Source organism: Telmatherina bonti (assembly GCF_933228915.1).
Source record: "Telmatherina bonti genome assembly, chromosome: 16".
Taxonomy (NCBI): domain Eukaryota; kingdom Metazoa; phylum Chordata; class Actinopteri; order Atheriniformes; family Telmatherinidae; genus Telmatherina; species Telmatherina bonti.
In genome coordinates this window covers 35,636,417-35,653,439 of record NC_136614.1, presented here as the reverse complement: position 1 = coordinate 35,653,439, position 17,023 = coordinate 35,636,417, and the positions used below count along the sequence as shown (strand labels likewise).

Genomic DNA, 17,023 nt, shown 5'->3' with positions numbered 1-17,023 from the left:
TCTCCACTACAGTTGACTTTTACAATACAAAAGTATTGTATGAAAATTGTACAATTCAGAAGTTAACATGAACAAAAACAGAGAGAATGAAAAGAAAGTGAGTTTTCTCCGCAGGGCGGCCTCCTTATGGACAGGCTCCTTCATCCGGACATCAGTGGAGGAGGTGGTGTTGGTCTGTTTGTGTTCAACACAACTTAAAAAGTTAGGGACAGATTTTCATGAAATTATCAGCAGTTGTTGGAAATGTGAAAAGGAAGAACTGATTAATCTCTAACATTGTGCTTGGCGGAGGTTTGCGCTCTCTTGACCGCTTTTCTAGTCTGTAACCAGAAATAGTTGGAGAGCTGGCTGTCATATACGGTCTATGGCTGTTACAGAGAAGCATCCATCTGGATGTTCTGCACCAGAGAAACAGTAGCAGGAATAAACTCAGTTACCATATAAAACTCTCTGTGAAGCATCAAAATATTTTTCTATTAACACCTCATAGGAGTGAAATTTATCATTTCATTGAGTAGATTATTCACTGTTAACATTATTTATAAAATATAAGTGTTTTGTGTGTAATATATACGCGTTGTTCCACAGAAAACAGTTATGTGGAGAAACTACGTTGACTCTTCAGCAAGACTCCAAAGCGGAGACCCATCCAATATGGCGACGACCCGTCCAATATGGCGGCGACGCTGGTTCACTCTCCAGCGTTATTGGAAAATAACTACCTTTGTCTTGTTCAGAGAAGCTTTAAACCATGTAAAAGACCCATTCTGTCCATTTAGGATTTAGACCCACAACCCTATTTTGGTATCATGTCCTGAAACAGGCTGTGTGGGTTGAAGACAAACATAACAAAATAAAACACGCACACAAAAATAAAACTTGTGGGTCAACAAGGAATTTGAGTTACTAATCATTAATGCGATAACTTCAACAGCCTATAATCAATCAATCAATCAATCACACACACACTCATATGTGTGCATGTATGTATATCTATCTATATATATAATATATATCTGTATAATATATAGATATCTATAATATATATATATATATACTACTCACAAAAAGTTAGGGATATTTGGCTTTCAGGTGAAATTTATGGAAAATGCAATATGTTCATGCTACAGTGATATATCATAAAAGTAAGACAAGTAGAAGGATGCACTACTGATTTCCTCATCTCAAAAAATTCATTCAACACAAAAGGTAACAACAATGGTAGTTACACCACAACAAGAAATGTGAACGTCTCAATATCTGGTCATGTGCCCTTGAGCATCAATTACAGCTTGACAACGACGTCTCACGCTGTTCACAAGGCAACTTATTGCCTGCTGAGGCATGGCATCCCACTCTTCTTGAAGGGCAGCCCTCAGGTCATTGAGGTTCTGGGGTGCAGGGTTTCGAGCCTCTACACGACGGCTCAGCTGATCCCACAGGTTTTCAATGGGATTCAGGTCTGGAGAGAGTGCAGGCCATTCCATTTGAGGTACACCAGTCTCCAACAGCCGTTCCCTGATGATGCGGCCTCGATGAGCAGGAGCATTGTCGTCCATGAAGATGAAATTAGGCCTGTGCTGTTCATGTAGGGGCACAATCACTGGATTAATGATGTTATTCAGGTAGTATGGGCTTGTCACTGTACCATTCACAAAGTGTAGGGCAGTTCTGTACCAAGTGGACACCCCTGCCCACACTGTAACACCGCCACCACCAAAAGCTGGCCTGGTGACAACAGTGGCTGATGCATAGCGCTCTCCCTGACGTCTCCAACATGGTTGCCGGCCATCATTTCTGCTCAGTGTGAATCGACTTTCATCAGAGAACAGCACTGAGGCCCACTGGTTCCTCGTCCAGCGTAAATGCTCCCTGGCCCATGCGAGACGATGATGCCTGTGCCTGGTGGTGTGGTCAGGTACCCGTGCAGGTCGTCTAGCACGCAGACCACGCTGATGGAAACGGTTTGGAATGGTCTGACGTGACACTTGGGTGCCTCTCACCTCTCTTAAACGTGCCTGGAGTTGAGTGGCATTCATCATCCGGTTTCTCAGGGCAGTGTTCACAATGTAGCGGTCATCAGCACGGGATGTGGCCAAAGGACGTCCACTTCTAGGCCTTTCTGTGACTCTTCCAGTCTCTCCATATCTCTGTTGCAACCTGCTGATGACACTCTGTGACACTCCAAGCTCAGTGGCCACTTCTGTCTGAGAACGTCCTGTTTGAAGCATCGCAATGGCAAGGGACTGTTGTTCCATTGTTAGGTGTCGTCTTGGTCTCATGATGTCAAAATGTGAACAGCATGATGAGGACAACTGTTTAAACACCAGCTCTAATTGAACCAGGACATTTATTGGTCAATTCAAGGATCACACACCTGCTGTGATTTTTGCCGTTAAGCTCCTTGTTAGAGAACAGCAGCTTGTGCAAAATTTATTGATACATTTAACAGTTGGACATGTGCATTGCAGGGAAACTGGAGCCGGGATTAGCATAACATACATGTAGCATAACATACATAACATACATGCGCACGCACGCACACGCACACACACACACACACAAACACACAAACACAAATTTCCATACTACATGTGAACCGGAACAAGAACACCTATATTAAGGTGCTTTTGGACACCAATAAGCGCACTTCCAAAACACTGCACTAGTCATTTATTGGCATTCAGTATGCGACTACCAAGTGAAGGTTAAACACTGGATTTCCACCAGTGAGTTTTAAGTAAAAATTGTGACACAATTGGGACACATTCAAAATCACTTACAAAAGATTGCAGAGCATACAACAAGCTCACATGCCGAACAATTAAAAACATTTTGTCATGTAAATAATCCTTCCACCTTTTAAAGTAACATGTCTAAACTTTAAACCAAAGGAATTCCTGAATTAAAGTGTTATCTTTAACAAAAATCGATTTAATAACAAGACTGCTGGTGGCAGTGAATGATTTCATATATATATATATATATATATATACACACACACACACCATAATCACATTTCCAACATCTTCACAAGCTACGCACAACACACTCAGTCTTAGTCCGTTTGCCTCCACGTCCCACAGGGATGATTAAGACACAGCTGATGCCAGTTTAACATCTGCGTTAGATCTAATTAGAAGTGAATCAAATCATGCTTTAAATTTTATTGTATAAAAAGGAAAAACTGTACAGGTATAACTTTCTTCAAAGAGGGGAGGGTGGGTAGCCAGTCTGCAGCAGGTTTTATTCCCTCAAGTCCTGAAAAACCTGCTAAAAGACTAAAACAAATGAAAAAAACCAACAGCTAATCACATTTTTCTAACACTACCATTGGACGCATGTCCTGCAGCTGCTTCAGCATGAGGCCAGACACGCCGGAAAAAGCAGAGTCTAAGCTTATCTTTAGTTGACCAAGTGACGTCAAGTTCTGCCGGTTGCTGAACTTGACACAGGCGTCTTTGGTGTTCAGGCCGGCGTGAATCTTTGTCCTTTCCGTCACGGCAATCCGGTTGGGTTCCGATTTGTTCGACTGCTCCAGGAATTTTAGGAAAGACATTTCAAATCCCATTGGTTTAAATGAGGCAAGAGGAGCGCTCTGCCCAGTCTTCTCCTGGGTCTCTGCATGGCAGGAGGACTCCGACTCGTCCTCTTTGCTGTACATCATATCAGTTTTTCGCACGTTCGAAATTTTCTTGCGTTTTGTTATTTTTTCAATGAACTTTCGTGGGCGTCCTCGTTTTCTTTTGAGCACCACAGAGCCATTCGAGCTGTCATCGTTTGATAATTTACTGTCAAATAGTGCAATCCTCCTGCGCAGGACAGGCTTGGAATTGTCGAAATCCTCTGTGTGTACAGCAGCAGAGGGCGTACCTTCGCTATCCGACTGGTCCGAGGTATTGTCCGATTTGGAGTCATCACTCCTGATGGAGTGACACTTCTGCCTGGCAAACTTCCTGCAGAATATGAAGTGACTCCTGTGCTGTTCCAGGTACTTTTCAGACAGTCCATGGCCCATGTAATGTTTAAGTATGTTGCGCTCTGTTTTCATAACTAACTCACACCCTTTGATCATGCAGGGATATTGCAGAGGGAACTTCTTCGTGCACATTGCGGAGGCTTCAAGTTTAGATTTTAAGGATGGCTTTCCATATTTAACCCAGTGATTCTTGGACCTGCCCGCTCTCTTCGTGTGGGCTCTCAGGACTTTTTTGTTGCTCTCTATGTTTTCTTTCCCGTTACTTGACTTTGTCATCTGGTAATGTAAAGTCTTTGACTTATGTTTCATCCCATTCTCTTTAACCTGTTTATCTTTTAGTTTATGTTGGTAGAGATCCTGATGCTTTTTCATGACATGTCTGAGCAGATTTGACTTTGTGGCGTATGAACGGTCGCAGCCTTCAATTTCACACTTGAATGAAACATTCAGATGTTCTGGTTTGGTAAGGTTTAGATCTTTATGCTCTTCTTTGACATGACCTACATACTTCCTTAAAGCAGTGAAGGATTCTGTACATCCTTTGTGACCACAAGCGAATCTACCAAGTTTGATGCCAGATAAGAGACTGCCAACCTTGTCGAGAGTGAATCCATGTAGCTGGAAATAATGCTGGAAGAGGTTTGGGACTTCTTGGAAAACACAGCAGCAGTCTTTAACTTGGCACCTGAATTCAGAAACCTGAGGAAACTCTGCTTCTGGCTCTTCTTCATCAGGATCAATCATTTCATCCATTCCTTCACTGTGGTCTTGCTCTTTGTTCACCTCTAGTGCTGACAAAGCTGACTGGTGCACTGATCTGTAATGGAGGATTAGATTGTGCTGGATGGTAAAGGCAGCCATGCATCCTTGATGGACGCAGCGATATGGTCGGTAGGGACTATTGGGGTCATCTGATTTAGTCTTTTTCCCTCTCGTTTTCATGGTGATGTCCATATTTGACTTATCTGCACCCTCTCTACTAAAAGATCTTTTTTCGGGAGTCAGCAGGCCTTGAGCGTGAGGTGTTGTGTGCAAGTCCTGGGTTTCAGGGAGAGAAGCGTTGGGGAAAAGCTGACTAGAGTGCTGATTGTGCACTCTAGTCAAGTTTCTTTGCTGTTCTTGTGAGCACTGTTGTGCTGTCATTCCTGCTTGTACTGACAGAAAGTCTGCAGAGGTTTGAGCCCGCACTGGTGGGGTCATTTCCTGGTTGTACATGGGAACATAGTGCAAGGGATGAAGGACTGAGGGGCGACTGTCATCTCGAGATTTATAGTTAGGTGTAGCCGTGTTAATGCAAGGGACAAACGGTTCACTTTTTACAGCATCTTGGAGTGTATTAGGATGCTTCGTATTAGCAACATGCGAGCAGTTAACTGGGGCTTCACCTGCACTACAAGGCCACTTCTGAATACCAGGAGATCCAGCAGCATTAGCCAGTTTGCGTTTTATATCTAGCTGTGAAATTTCTTCAGCCGATAGTTTGTGTAATGACACGTAGTGAGTGCGAAGGTTTGAGTTTCGAGTAAACGCTTTGCCGCATTTCTGACACTTAAAAGGGGCATACTGGCCATACCTCTTTTTGACTGCGTTAACCATCTCGAGTGTGTAGCAGTGCACTTTTGAGAGGTGTCTCCAAAGTGCTTCACAGGATATGGAACTAAATGTACAGTTCTCACAAGCAAAAGGTTTGACGAAGGTAGGTGAAACTAAACTAGTGGATTTCTCTTTTAAAGGGGGAGTCCAGGCGCTCGTATGCGCCATATTCTGTTTCATTGAAGCCGACTTCTGATCAGACATTACTTCAACTAAATTTAGCCTCTCAAACGCACACTGAATTTCTGTCATGCATTGTTGCTTGCTGTGCGATAACTCTGAGGGTTCGGGATCTGGATCACTTGCCAAAATACCTGTCGGGCTTGGTACCTTCTGCTGCACTGTGGATGTCTCTCTGAAACAAGTAAAGCTTTGTGTGTTTAATACTTTTTTGATGTCAGCAGAGGATCCTGGGGTAATCATTGAACCTTGACCATGTACAAATGAATTGTTGTTTGTACCATGACACAATCTATTAGATTCTGAATCGCTGGGAGGACTATACACTTGGGCCAAAGATGCGAGATTGGCTTTAGCATCACTGTTGTCTGTATGACACATGCTTCTGCGCTGAAAGTCACCCGCCAAAATCTGCTCACGCAAACGCTTTTTAATATCCTTTTCCACAGTCTTCCTTTCTGTCTCAATTCCCTTGCAACTTGCCTCACTAAGCTGCCTGTTCGGTTGCACTAATATCGAGTTTGACTCTACATTAGGAGTTAGAACTGCCATTTCAGAGCAATGTCCGTCACTGATAAGTTTGCCAGGAGTTGTGTTTGTGGGAGCACTATCTGGGGTAGGAATAGAAGGGTTATCTGTGAGTATCTGTGAAAGAAGCAGGTCAGGGAATTTACTTCCAGGACATGCATCCATACTTGGCTGAGAATAATGGGATGTACTGTATGGAATATTTTCGTGATTCAGCTGAATATTTTCTGTGTGTTGTATAACTGAGCCATGTAAGCGCTCAATACCCCCATAGGGAGCACAGGAGCTTTGAAACAATGGCTGGGGAACAGATGCATGCACAAAAAGATCAGACATATTTGATTCGGCCATAATTTGCTTGAGGATGTCCTCGTTTGACTGACCATTCCCATATGCGGGCAAGTTATCTTGTGGGTAGCTGGGCTTCTGATATACAGCACTGTTGTAAGAGAGCTGTGACTGGGAGGTGCTAACAACTTTCTCTGAGTTGAGAAGACCCAGAAATGACCTCGGTAAGTCTGCATTCAGCTCAGATTCTTGATATGGTTTGCAAATTGTGCGCTTGGACAAATGGCCCCCAAGGGATCTGGGACTGTCAAATTGTCTGAAACACCTCCGACAAAAAAATTTGCCATCCCTAACAATTGCTGGACATTTGACTCTTTTGTTTTTTCGAGGTTGTTTCTGGTTTCCAGGATTGTTTTCAGAGATGTCGGGGCCATTTTGCGGTTGGTTGTTTTCAGTTCTGTAGTTTGTTCTGTCCAGAGAGGAGTAACTGGATTGTTCATGACTTTCCATTGCCTTGATTTTTTCTGAAGTTGTTGAAGCAGAGCCAAAACTATTCTGCATCTGTGGCGCACATGGTGTAAGAGCTTTAGCCTGTTGGGGTATTTCTGCTGTATGGTTCATGTTTGAAGCAATAATGGACTGTGACCTACTTTTCATTAGGTGAGACTGTAATGATTCTGGTCTGTTCATCACTGACCCCATCATAGAGCAAGATGAAACAGCTGGAGGAGAAGCACAACTACTAGAATTGACTGGTGGCCTCACTTGCAGATTAGACGGAAAAACTTCAGAGTTATGATTTTGTTTGCTCCCATCAACAGTGGGCCAGTTGTGACTGCCAGTAAACTGGGATGGTGTAGCTGCTGGATTTCTGTCAGTGCCTAACTGAGAGAGAACAATCGGGTTCAAAACATTTCCCATGAGCAATGCACCGTTTTGGCTGTGGGTAAGTGGGGAAAGTGGTTGTTGGGTAGCACAGTTTGAGCTGGTCTCCCTGTTAAGGTAAGGAGGTGATTGGATAACGTTCTGCCTCTGAACTTCATGAACTGGTACGCCATGGGCCTGTTGGTTCTGATGTGGGGAGACTGAATTAAAATGCCCTACAAAGGATGTACTCTGTTCCGCAACATAGGTCGTTTTGATTTTAGTCCGAGCAACGTTCCACTGCTCGTAGAAATCTAGGTGGACTGTCTTCATGTGCTTGACAACACTTCTGTAGGAGCTGTAGTGTCTTGTGCAGGTTGCAAACGCACAGTGAAATCTCTCCCTTTGTCCTGGAGGAGGTCCTGTACTATTTGAGGCAGCTACAGGACTTGCTGGTTTGTTTTCAGTTAGTTGCTGTGGGTTAATGGTTGGTGGGAGTGGTTGCGACATAGCCAGTTCACTAGAACTCTGTGACAGCGCTACTGGTAGCAAGTTATTACTGGACATTTGCCCTTTTTGTGATGCCAATGGTAAGTCACAGTCAGCCATGTAATGAACTGCATTAGCATTCGTACTGGGGAACATTTTTGGCTGGCTTTGTAAAACACCGGCTTCAAATGGAGGCACAGGAGGATTGTGAGATATCTTATAATCTCCAAAGTGATCGCTCTGTCTGTTTGGTTCATGTGAGGGGGAATGTACAGTTTTAATGACAGAACTATTGACGCAGCCCACTTGGCTGGTTGAAAAAGCTGAACTTTTAAGATCAGTTTTCACTCGGCAATGTCCCAACATTACAACAGGCTGTTGCTTAGATTTCAGCAAACTGTCAGACAATGGGATCTTTCCACGATTTGGATTACAAGCACTGTCCCTGTTTACGTTTTCTTGGGAAGGCTCTTGTTTAAGCAGAGATTTATCGGAAAGTATTTGTTCAATCAGCGACATACCAGGTTGTGATTTTTGTAAAGGCTGTTTAGAAGTCGGAAGCTGTTCAGAAGATCGACTTTCCTCCATTAAGGCAGCATGTTTTTCCTGGTGCAAATCCAGCTGCTGTTGTGAGTGGAACACCTTCCCACAGTCCACAGTTTTACAGGTGAAAGTTTTATAGTGCTGCGCCTCGTGGTCGTACAGCTTGAAGGCAGCATTGAAAACCTTTCCACAGTTTGGAAACATGCATCTAGCCTTGAAAATAGTGTGTGTTTTCTTGTGTATTAGGAGTTCAGTGTTTGACAGAAAACTGGCCTTGCAGTTTAGCTGTATACAGATGTAAGGCTTTGCTCCACAGTGGACTTGTAAATGATCATTAAGATGGGTGACACTAACAAAGTGGCGGCGACAGTACTGACAAACAACCTTTTTGCTTCTCATTTCAAGGAAAGTCTTCGCTTCCTCGTCGTCTCCGTGAGCTTTAACATGTGCGATAAGGTTTTTGAAGAACTTGAAGCTCCTTCTGCATGTTCCAACAGGGCACATGTTCTCCTCACAAATCTCGGAGCCTCCTCTGATCACTTTAGCATGACCATTTTGATTATGCCTCAAAGAATTGACATTTTTATGAAGATTATTTTGTGTTTTCTGTGTGATTTTCAAAGCTGCGATGGCAGAGGCAGTCATTTTAGGACTGGCCAGATTTTTGTTTGTTTTCATTGCTGCCAGCCTTTCCTCACAAGATTGCTTAACATGTGACGTTACATGGGGAATCAAAGCGTCTTTTGAGGTGAAGGTCTGAGCACATATTGGGCACGTATATTTTCCACGGATTACATGAGTCTGCGCATGACGTACAATCCTGTGCCCAAGAAACTCTTTGTCACAGAGCACACAATACTGCATATAGGCCTGCCAGTTTCTGAAGCGGGCAGATATAAAACCTTTTTCCCTCAGCTTCTTCATTTCTCTGTTTTTCTGTTTCCTGTCTGTGATATTTTGAAGTTCATATGTGCCGCTGATGATGTGGTCTGGGATATCATTTAAATCCTTTAGATTCATGTCGTCTTCCTCTGGGTTCTCAGTGTCATTCAGTGAGTCAATAGATGAGACTATTGATGCCTCTTCACCCATTAGCTCCAGGCAATGACGTTTTAGTGTTTTCCAATCCCAGAATTCTGGGTCAAAGGGCCACTGGGTTTTCAATACTAAAAGTAGCTCACAACGTAGTGAGTTGGGAATATGCATATTCACCTCCTCCAGTTTCTGATCTGGTTCATTGAAGAGAGTCTCCACAGCATAGTATGCATCGACTGTGGGCTCCAGGAGGAACTCTGTAAGCTGACAGGCTCGCTTCACTTCCAGGTCAGTGGGAAGCAAACAGGAAATGGTTTTATATACAGTGGACTTTGTTTTTTCATCATCTGATTTAGTCTGTAGAGCCTTTATGCACATTTCGATACATACTGGCAGGCCAACTTGGTCAATCTATGATTAAAAAAAAGAAAGGGAGCAGTCATTTAACTCTGCAACAGTCAAACTTATCCTGAAACTCTTTCACGTCTACATACTACAGACATAAACTGTAAAAAAATAGTATTTTATCATTCAGACTTTACATGATGGTAAGCCATGTTGAGGTTTTCCAACATTTCACATTTCTTTTCTGGTGACTACTGACCTCTGACTGGATGACCTTAATGAGGAACAGGACATGGTACACAGACTTGGCCAGGCGAGACATTTGACAGCATCTGTCAATGAAAGCCTGGTCTGACGGCTCCAGTCGCTTCAGGAGTTTGCTCCATAACAGAGTTAGCTCCCTATTTTAAAGAAAGAACACTTTAGAGAAAAAGCACTGGTACATAAAATACACACATTTTCTGCTTGTACTTCAAAGATCCTTCTCACATATCAGGCCCTCCAATCTAGGAAATAGTTATTTCTTGTAACCCCTTGATGCCCAGTGTTCTTCTAAAAAAAAAAAAAAAAAAAATAAATAAAGTTGGTACCGACCCAGATTTATGTGTGTTGAACGTGCACGTCAGTCATCAGCCACACTATGAAGCTTATTGTTTTTTGCCTCAATTTTCCTGAAGCCTCAGCCTCAATGTTTTGAATATGGTCCCAGTAGCCACGATAACTGTAACCAGTAAGGCTGTGATGATGCTTTTGTCCCGATTCGATTCAGATTTTTTGGGTGACGATTCGGTTTAAATGGCGATTCTCACAATTCTTTGATATTGCTCATTTTTGTAATCAAAAACAAAAAAAAGATGTACAAAACTTTTTTTGCTCGTCATTTTTCTTGATTTCAATGAGGAAAAACAACACAGCAGCCAGACCCTCATTCTGCTGCTTTAATGTCCAAGAAGACAAGTTAAAAGATCAATAAAAACAATAAAAATGACAAAAACTTTATAATAAATTATTTTTATTTGGGGAAAAAAATTCAAAACAAAAACAAAAATTGATTTTAAAACTATGAAGCAAAAAATCCCAATATTCAATTTCTCGATTAAATTTTCCCACTTCTAGTAACCAGTAGCAACATTTACCTTTAAACTTAACCACACCCTTTTCCTCCAGTCGCTCTGATGCTTCTCGTCTGCCGCTCTCTCACTCGCAAGCCAATTACGTCGTTTATAACCAGTAAAGTCAGAAAGATAATCACAAATTTGGGTTTTCTGGATCAATAACTGATCAATGAAACATCGCTTCTAAACCAACCAACCATTGTGACTGTAGCTTGCGGTCTACCTTGCTGCGACTGTAGCTTGCGGTCTACCTTGCTGCGACTGTAGCTTGCGGTCTACCTTGCTGCGACTGTAGCTTGCGGTCTACCTTGCTGCGACTGTAGCTTGCGGTCTACCTTGCTGCGACTGTAGCTTGCGGTCTACCTTGCTGCGACTGTAGCTTGCGGTCAACCTTGCTGCGACTGTAGCTTGCGGTCAACCTTGCTGCGACTGTAGCTTGCGGTCAACCTTGCTGCGACTGTAGCTTGCGGTCAACCTTGCTGCGACTGCAGCTTGCGGTCAACCTTGCTGCGACTGCAGCTTGCGGTCAACCTTGCTGCGACTGCAGCTTGCGGTCAACCTTGCTGCGACTGTAGCTTGCGGTCAACCTTGCAGCGACTGTAGCTTGCGGTCTACCTTGCTGCGACTGTAGCTTGCGGTCTACCTTGCTGCGACTGTAGCTTGCGGTCTACCTTGCTGCGACTGTAGCTTGCGGTCAACCTTGCTGCGACTGTAGCTTGCGGTCAACCTTGCTGCGACTGTAGCTTGCGGTCAACCTTGCTGCGACTGTAGCTTGCGGTCAACCTTGCTGCGACTGTAGCTTGCGGTCAACCTTGCTGCGACTGTAGCTTGCGGTCTACCTTGCTGCGACTGTAGCTTGCGGTCTACCTTGCTGCGACTGTAGCTTGCGGTCTACCTTGCTGCGACTGTAGCTTGCGGTCTACCTTGCTGCGACTGTAGCTTGCGGTCTACCTTGCTGCGACTGTAGCTTGCGGTCTACCTTGCTGCGACTGTAGCTTGCGGTCAACCTTGCTGCGACTGTAGCTTGCGGTCTACCTTGCTGCGACTGTAGCTTGCGGTCTACCTTGCTGCGACTGTAGCTTGCGGTCTACCTTGCTGCGACTGTAGCTTGCGGTCTACCTTGCTGCGACTGTAGCTTGCGGTCTACCTTGCTGCGACTGTAGCTTGCGGTCTACCTTGCTGCGACTGTAGCTTGCGGTCTACCTTGCTGCGACTGTAGCTTGCGGTCTACCTTGCTGCGACTGTAGCTTGCGGTCTACCTCGCTGCGACTGTAGCTTGCGGCCTACCTCGCTGCGACTGTAGCTTGCGGCCTACCTCGCTGCGACTGTAGCTTGCGGTCAACCTTGCTGCGACTGTAGCTTGCGGTCAACCTTGCTGCGACTGTAGCTTGCGGTCAACCTTGCTGCGACTGTAGCTTGCGGTCAACCTTGCTGCGACTGCAGCTTGCGGTCAACCTTGCTGCGACTGCAGCTTGCGGTCAACCTTGCTGCGACTGCAGCTTGCGGTCAACCTTGCTGCGACTGTAGCTTGCGGTCAACCTTGCAGCGACTGTAGCTTGCGGTCTACCTTGCTGCGACTGTAGCTTGCGGTCTACCTTGCTGCGACTGTAGCTTGCGGTCTACCTTGCTGCGACTGTAGCTTGCGGTCAACCTTGCTGCGACTGTAGCTTGCGGTCAACCTTGCTGCGACTGTAGCTTGCGGTCAACCTTGCTGCGACTGTAGCTTGCGGTCAACCTTGCTGCGACTGTAGCTTGCGGTCAACCTTGCTGCGACTGTAGCTTGCGGTCTACCTTGCTGCGACTGTAGCTTGCGGTCTACCTTGCTGCGACTGTAGCTTGCGGTCTACCTTGCTGCGACTGTAGCTTGCGGTCTACCTTGCTGCGACTGTAGCTTGCGGTCTACCTTGCTGCGACTGTAGCTTGCGGTCTACCTTGCTGCGACTGTAGCTTGCGGTCTACCTTGCTGCGACTGTAGCTTGCGGTCTACCTTGCTGCGACTGTAGCTTGCGGTCTACCTTGCTGCGACTGTAGCTTGCGGCCTACCTCGCTGCGACTGTAGCTTGCGGCCTACCTCGCTGCGACTGTAGCTTGCGGTCTACCTCGCTGCGACTGCAGCTTGCGATCAACCTTGCTGCGACTGTAGCTTGCGGCCTACCTCGCTGCGACTGTAGCTTGCGGTCTACCTTGCTGCGACTGTAGCTTGCGGTCTACCTTGCTGCGACTGTAGCTTGCGGTCTACCTTGCTGCGACTGTAGCTTGCGGTCTACCTTGCTGCGACTGTAGCTTGCGGTCAACCTCGCTGCGACTGTAGCTTGCGGCCTACCTCGCTGCGACTGTAGCTTGCGGTCAACCTTGCTGCGACTGTAGCTTGCGGTCTACCTTGCTGCGACTGCAGCTTGCGGTCAACCTCGCTGCGACTGTAGCTTGCGGTCTACCTTGCTGCGACTGTAGCTTGCGGTCTACCTTGCTGCGACTGTAGCTTGCGGTCTACCTTGCTGCGACTGTAGCTTGCGGTCTACCTTGCTGCGACTGTAGCTTGCGGTCAACCTTGCTGCGACTGTAGCTTGCGGTCTACCTTGCTGCGACTGTAGCTTGCGGTCAACCTCGCTGCGACTGTAGCTTGCGGCCTACCTCGCTGCGACTGTAGCTTGCGGCCTACCTCGCTGCGACTGTAGCTTGCGGTCAACCTTGCTGCGACTGTAGCTTGCGGTCTACCTTGCTGCGACTGTAGCTTGCGGTCTACCTTGCTGCGACTGTAGCTTGCGGTCTACCTTGCTGCGACTGTAGCTTGCGGTCTACCTTGCTGCGACTGTAGCTTGCGGTCTACCTTGCTGTGATTGCGGTGAGGTGTTAATGCTCCATTGACCAGTTATTGATCGGAGAAAGCCTGAGGTAGCTATGGTACAGCTGGCTGAACTGGAGGATGGAGAGAGGTCTGGTCACCACAGGCATTACTAGGAGTCAGGTTAAACTAGTGTTTCCCAGTCTGGGGGAAATTCTTTTTTAATGGCCTCAAGACTGGGGAGCAGACTGGGGGGGTGTAAAAACACCTCTGGTGTAGTTTTTATTCATTAAATAAAGCCATGCCGCTCTCTCTCTACTGCATCCACCATCATTCAAACTGACCGGAAGGAAAGCTCCGCCTTTCTCCCCTCTCTTTTCCACCGCGTTTGCCGCTCGCTCCAGACAAGGGGCAAAAGCGTTTTGGGCATTGAACACAAAAGTGACAGTTTAGAGACCAGTGGCGAGTTTACAGCGTTTTGAGCGTCAAAAATGCTTCACAATTTTAAAATCTATTTTTTTGCTAATTTCTTTTTTCAAATAGATAAAGATAATCCAACATAAAATTTTGGTCCTTTTTATTGGTTTTATTGATCCTTTTACTTGTCGTCTTGGGCATTATTGCAGCAGAATGATGGTCTGGCTACTGTGGTTTTTTTTTTTCTAATTGAAATCAAGAAAAATGCAGAGCAAAAAAAAAAAAAAGTTTTATACATTTCTTTTTGTTTTTAATATACAAAAATCAATATTGAAGAATTGTAAGAATCGCAATTTAAATCAAATTGGCCCCCTAAAAAATCTAATCGGATCAGGAACAAAGCATATAGTTACAGTCTGACCATTTAGTGGATGATTTAAGTCAATAATAGATGCAGACAATAATATTCTAAACTCAAGCTCTATTAAGATCTGGAAAAATACATTTGCTTTTAAAACAGTCACAAAGAAACAGAAAATACCCTGAACAGACCTAAGTGCCATGCTTCAGCGTCTCTCTGAGTCTACAACATGTTACAGTACTCCTAATGTTCAATTATTTCATCCACACTCTTAATTAATAGACATTAATATCTGCCAGTAAACCAGGACGAATCAATCAGAGGAAACTTGACTCTGGTTCTGCAGCAGACCTGCTGCTCTGACTGCAGAGGAGCAACAAAACGCAGTGTGATTAAAAATCTGAATTTGACATTAGCTTGACCTGAGTATGTCAAATAAAAAGTAACACATTTATAAGTTATCCATAGACAGCCAAAGTCTCCATAGACAGCCATGAATGTGTTAGTATACAGTGTTCGTCGCCGAGCCACAACAAAGCCGTGGCATCAGTATGCAGCGGGTTTGATATGAAATGTTATCAGAGATACTGCTGAACTTGCTGTAGATAAAAGGGACGCAGACCCTTTCCTTTACTGTGGCACGTCGAAGCTGGCACCAACAGTGGTTAAAAAGGACAGTAGTTTCCCCTCCCTTTAGCTTTCTGGTCTTAACGCAGTGTGCAGCCACATCAGAGTGCAGAAAGTGTTCACATCTTGGTGAAGCGCATCACACTGCGCTCCCAAAGTCACGTTAATAAGGTTTAATGTTTTCTTACCAAGCACAGTAAGTGTCTCCCTGGAGAAACTGACGGGTCAGGAAAGCGGAGCATAAACTGAAAGCTGCGTTGTCATCACCATCTGACTCCAGGTTGCAGATCATCTCCAACGCATCGCGGCAGTCCTCCGTTAAAAGCTGTACAGATAGATGCCGTTAACATAACTACTACTCACTATTTATTTACACAAACAACCTGGTATTAAAATCAATACAACTGAGTTGGCCTGTGTAGCTGACAGGGCTTAGGTAGAAGCAAAAGCTGAGAATTTAACAGTCTGATTGGATGCCAGTCTGTAAAGGGGAGAAGCAAGATATTTTACTATGAAAAAACAAAACAGTGATCGGGTTTTTGTTCAGCAGGATTTCACCATCCAAGTCGGGACCCTCAGTCTGGGTTTAAACCGTGATTCCTTCTGGATTCTGGCGATGCACTGGTGGGAAACTGGTATTGTAAACGCATCCAACTCAACTCAACTTTATTTATAAAGCCCTTTAAAACAACCAGAGTCGGAGCAAAGTGCTGTACACAATCGGTCAAAATAAAAACAGAATTAAACAGTTAAAAGGCAAAAAAAAACCACAACAACAGGTCATACAAAAATACATAATTAAAACAAAACAAACTAAATAAATAGTGAGCAAAACCAATAATAAAAAACTATAGCACACTGACCAGAAGCTGTCTTACGTTGGGCTAAAAGCCAAGGAACATAAATGGGTTTTAATATGAGTTTTAAAAATGGACAGTGAGGAGGCTTGTCTAATGTGGAGGGGAAGCTCATTCCACAGTTTTGGACCGGCAACTGAAATAAAAAGGATTTATTTCTGTTTCCGTCTATCTGTTTTCTTGTTTTGCAGTATTTTTCCAAGGTTTGAGCAGACTTTCTTTGTTTTGACTGAACCGAACTGGACCGTCATGTTTCTTTCCATTTCCTTTAGTTTTGTAAATGAACTGAACATGAGGGGTTGTTTTATTTTGTTGCTTAATTAACACAAGTTTTCTTTTTTTAAGCAGTTCCATTTTGTTTTTGTTTTATTGTGGCTAAACATGCAGGTTATTTCTCTCCTCATGAAACTAGAGTTGGGTTTACGTTTGTTTGCAGGCGGGGTGTTTCAGTGCTCTGATGCTCGCTTCCTTTGTGTGGGACACCGGTGTTCTAGCAATAAGGAAAAAGATAAATATATATATCTTATGTTTCAGGAGAAACCTGTCACTTAAAAATGTCACCCCAGATGGGACTGGAAGAGATAATTCCTGATTCAGGAAACCAGTGCCTTATATAACCTTAAACTCAGTAAATCAGTTCTGATTCATTCCCAGATTTCCATCTTCCAATATACTTTATAAAGAAATTTTCCAAGTTCTATGGAAGATATATTCCTTGAATCAAGCAGACATTTGCTTCAGTGCAACTTGCAGTCTCCATGGATGTTGTGCACTCTACTTTGTCTGAAGTATAAAAAAGAGCTCAACATGCGCGTATCTTTTCACCGGATTACACAGTTTGCACCAAACATGCTCCGGTCGTTCTTGTAAAGCGTGTGAACTGTGGTCAGGAGTCATCAAAGTATCCGTGTGCTGGAACTGTTTTACATTTAGTCATAAAATGCAGAATATGTTTAACCATTTTTTTCATAGCAAAATCTCAGATGCACCACCCAAAAATCCACAGAACTTTAAACACAT

The 17,023-nt window shown here is 44.4% G+C and overlaps 1 protein-coding gene across 1 annotated transcript in view; it reads right to left on the bottom strand.

Annotated features, from left to right (window-relative positions):
* Window positions 1-2,593: 2,593 nt before the first annotated feature.
* znf292b (zinc finger protein 292b) overlaps window positions 2,594-17,023 on the bottom strand; it is a gene marked incomplete at its 5' end in the record, with an annotated part of 29,242 nt that continues 14,812 nt past the window's right edge. Inside the window, 3 exons of the mRNA XM_079255435.1 lie at window positions 2,594-9,910; window positions 10,104-10,245; window positions 15,335-15,471. Of these exons, the coding sequence (XP_079111561.1) occupies window positions 3,308-9,910; window positions 10,104-10,245; window positions 15,335-15,471 (6,882 nt within the window). The 3' untranslated portion in view covers window positions 2,594-3,307. The remainder of the gene's footprint in view (window positions 9,911-10,103; window positions 10,246-15,334; window positions 15,472-17,023) is intronic.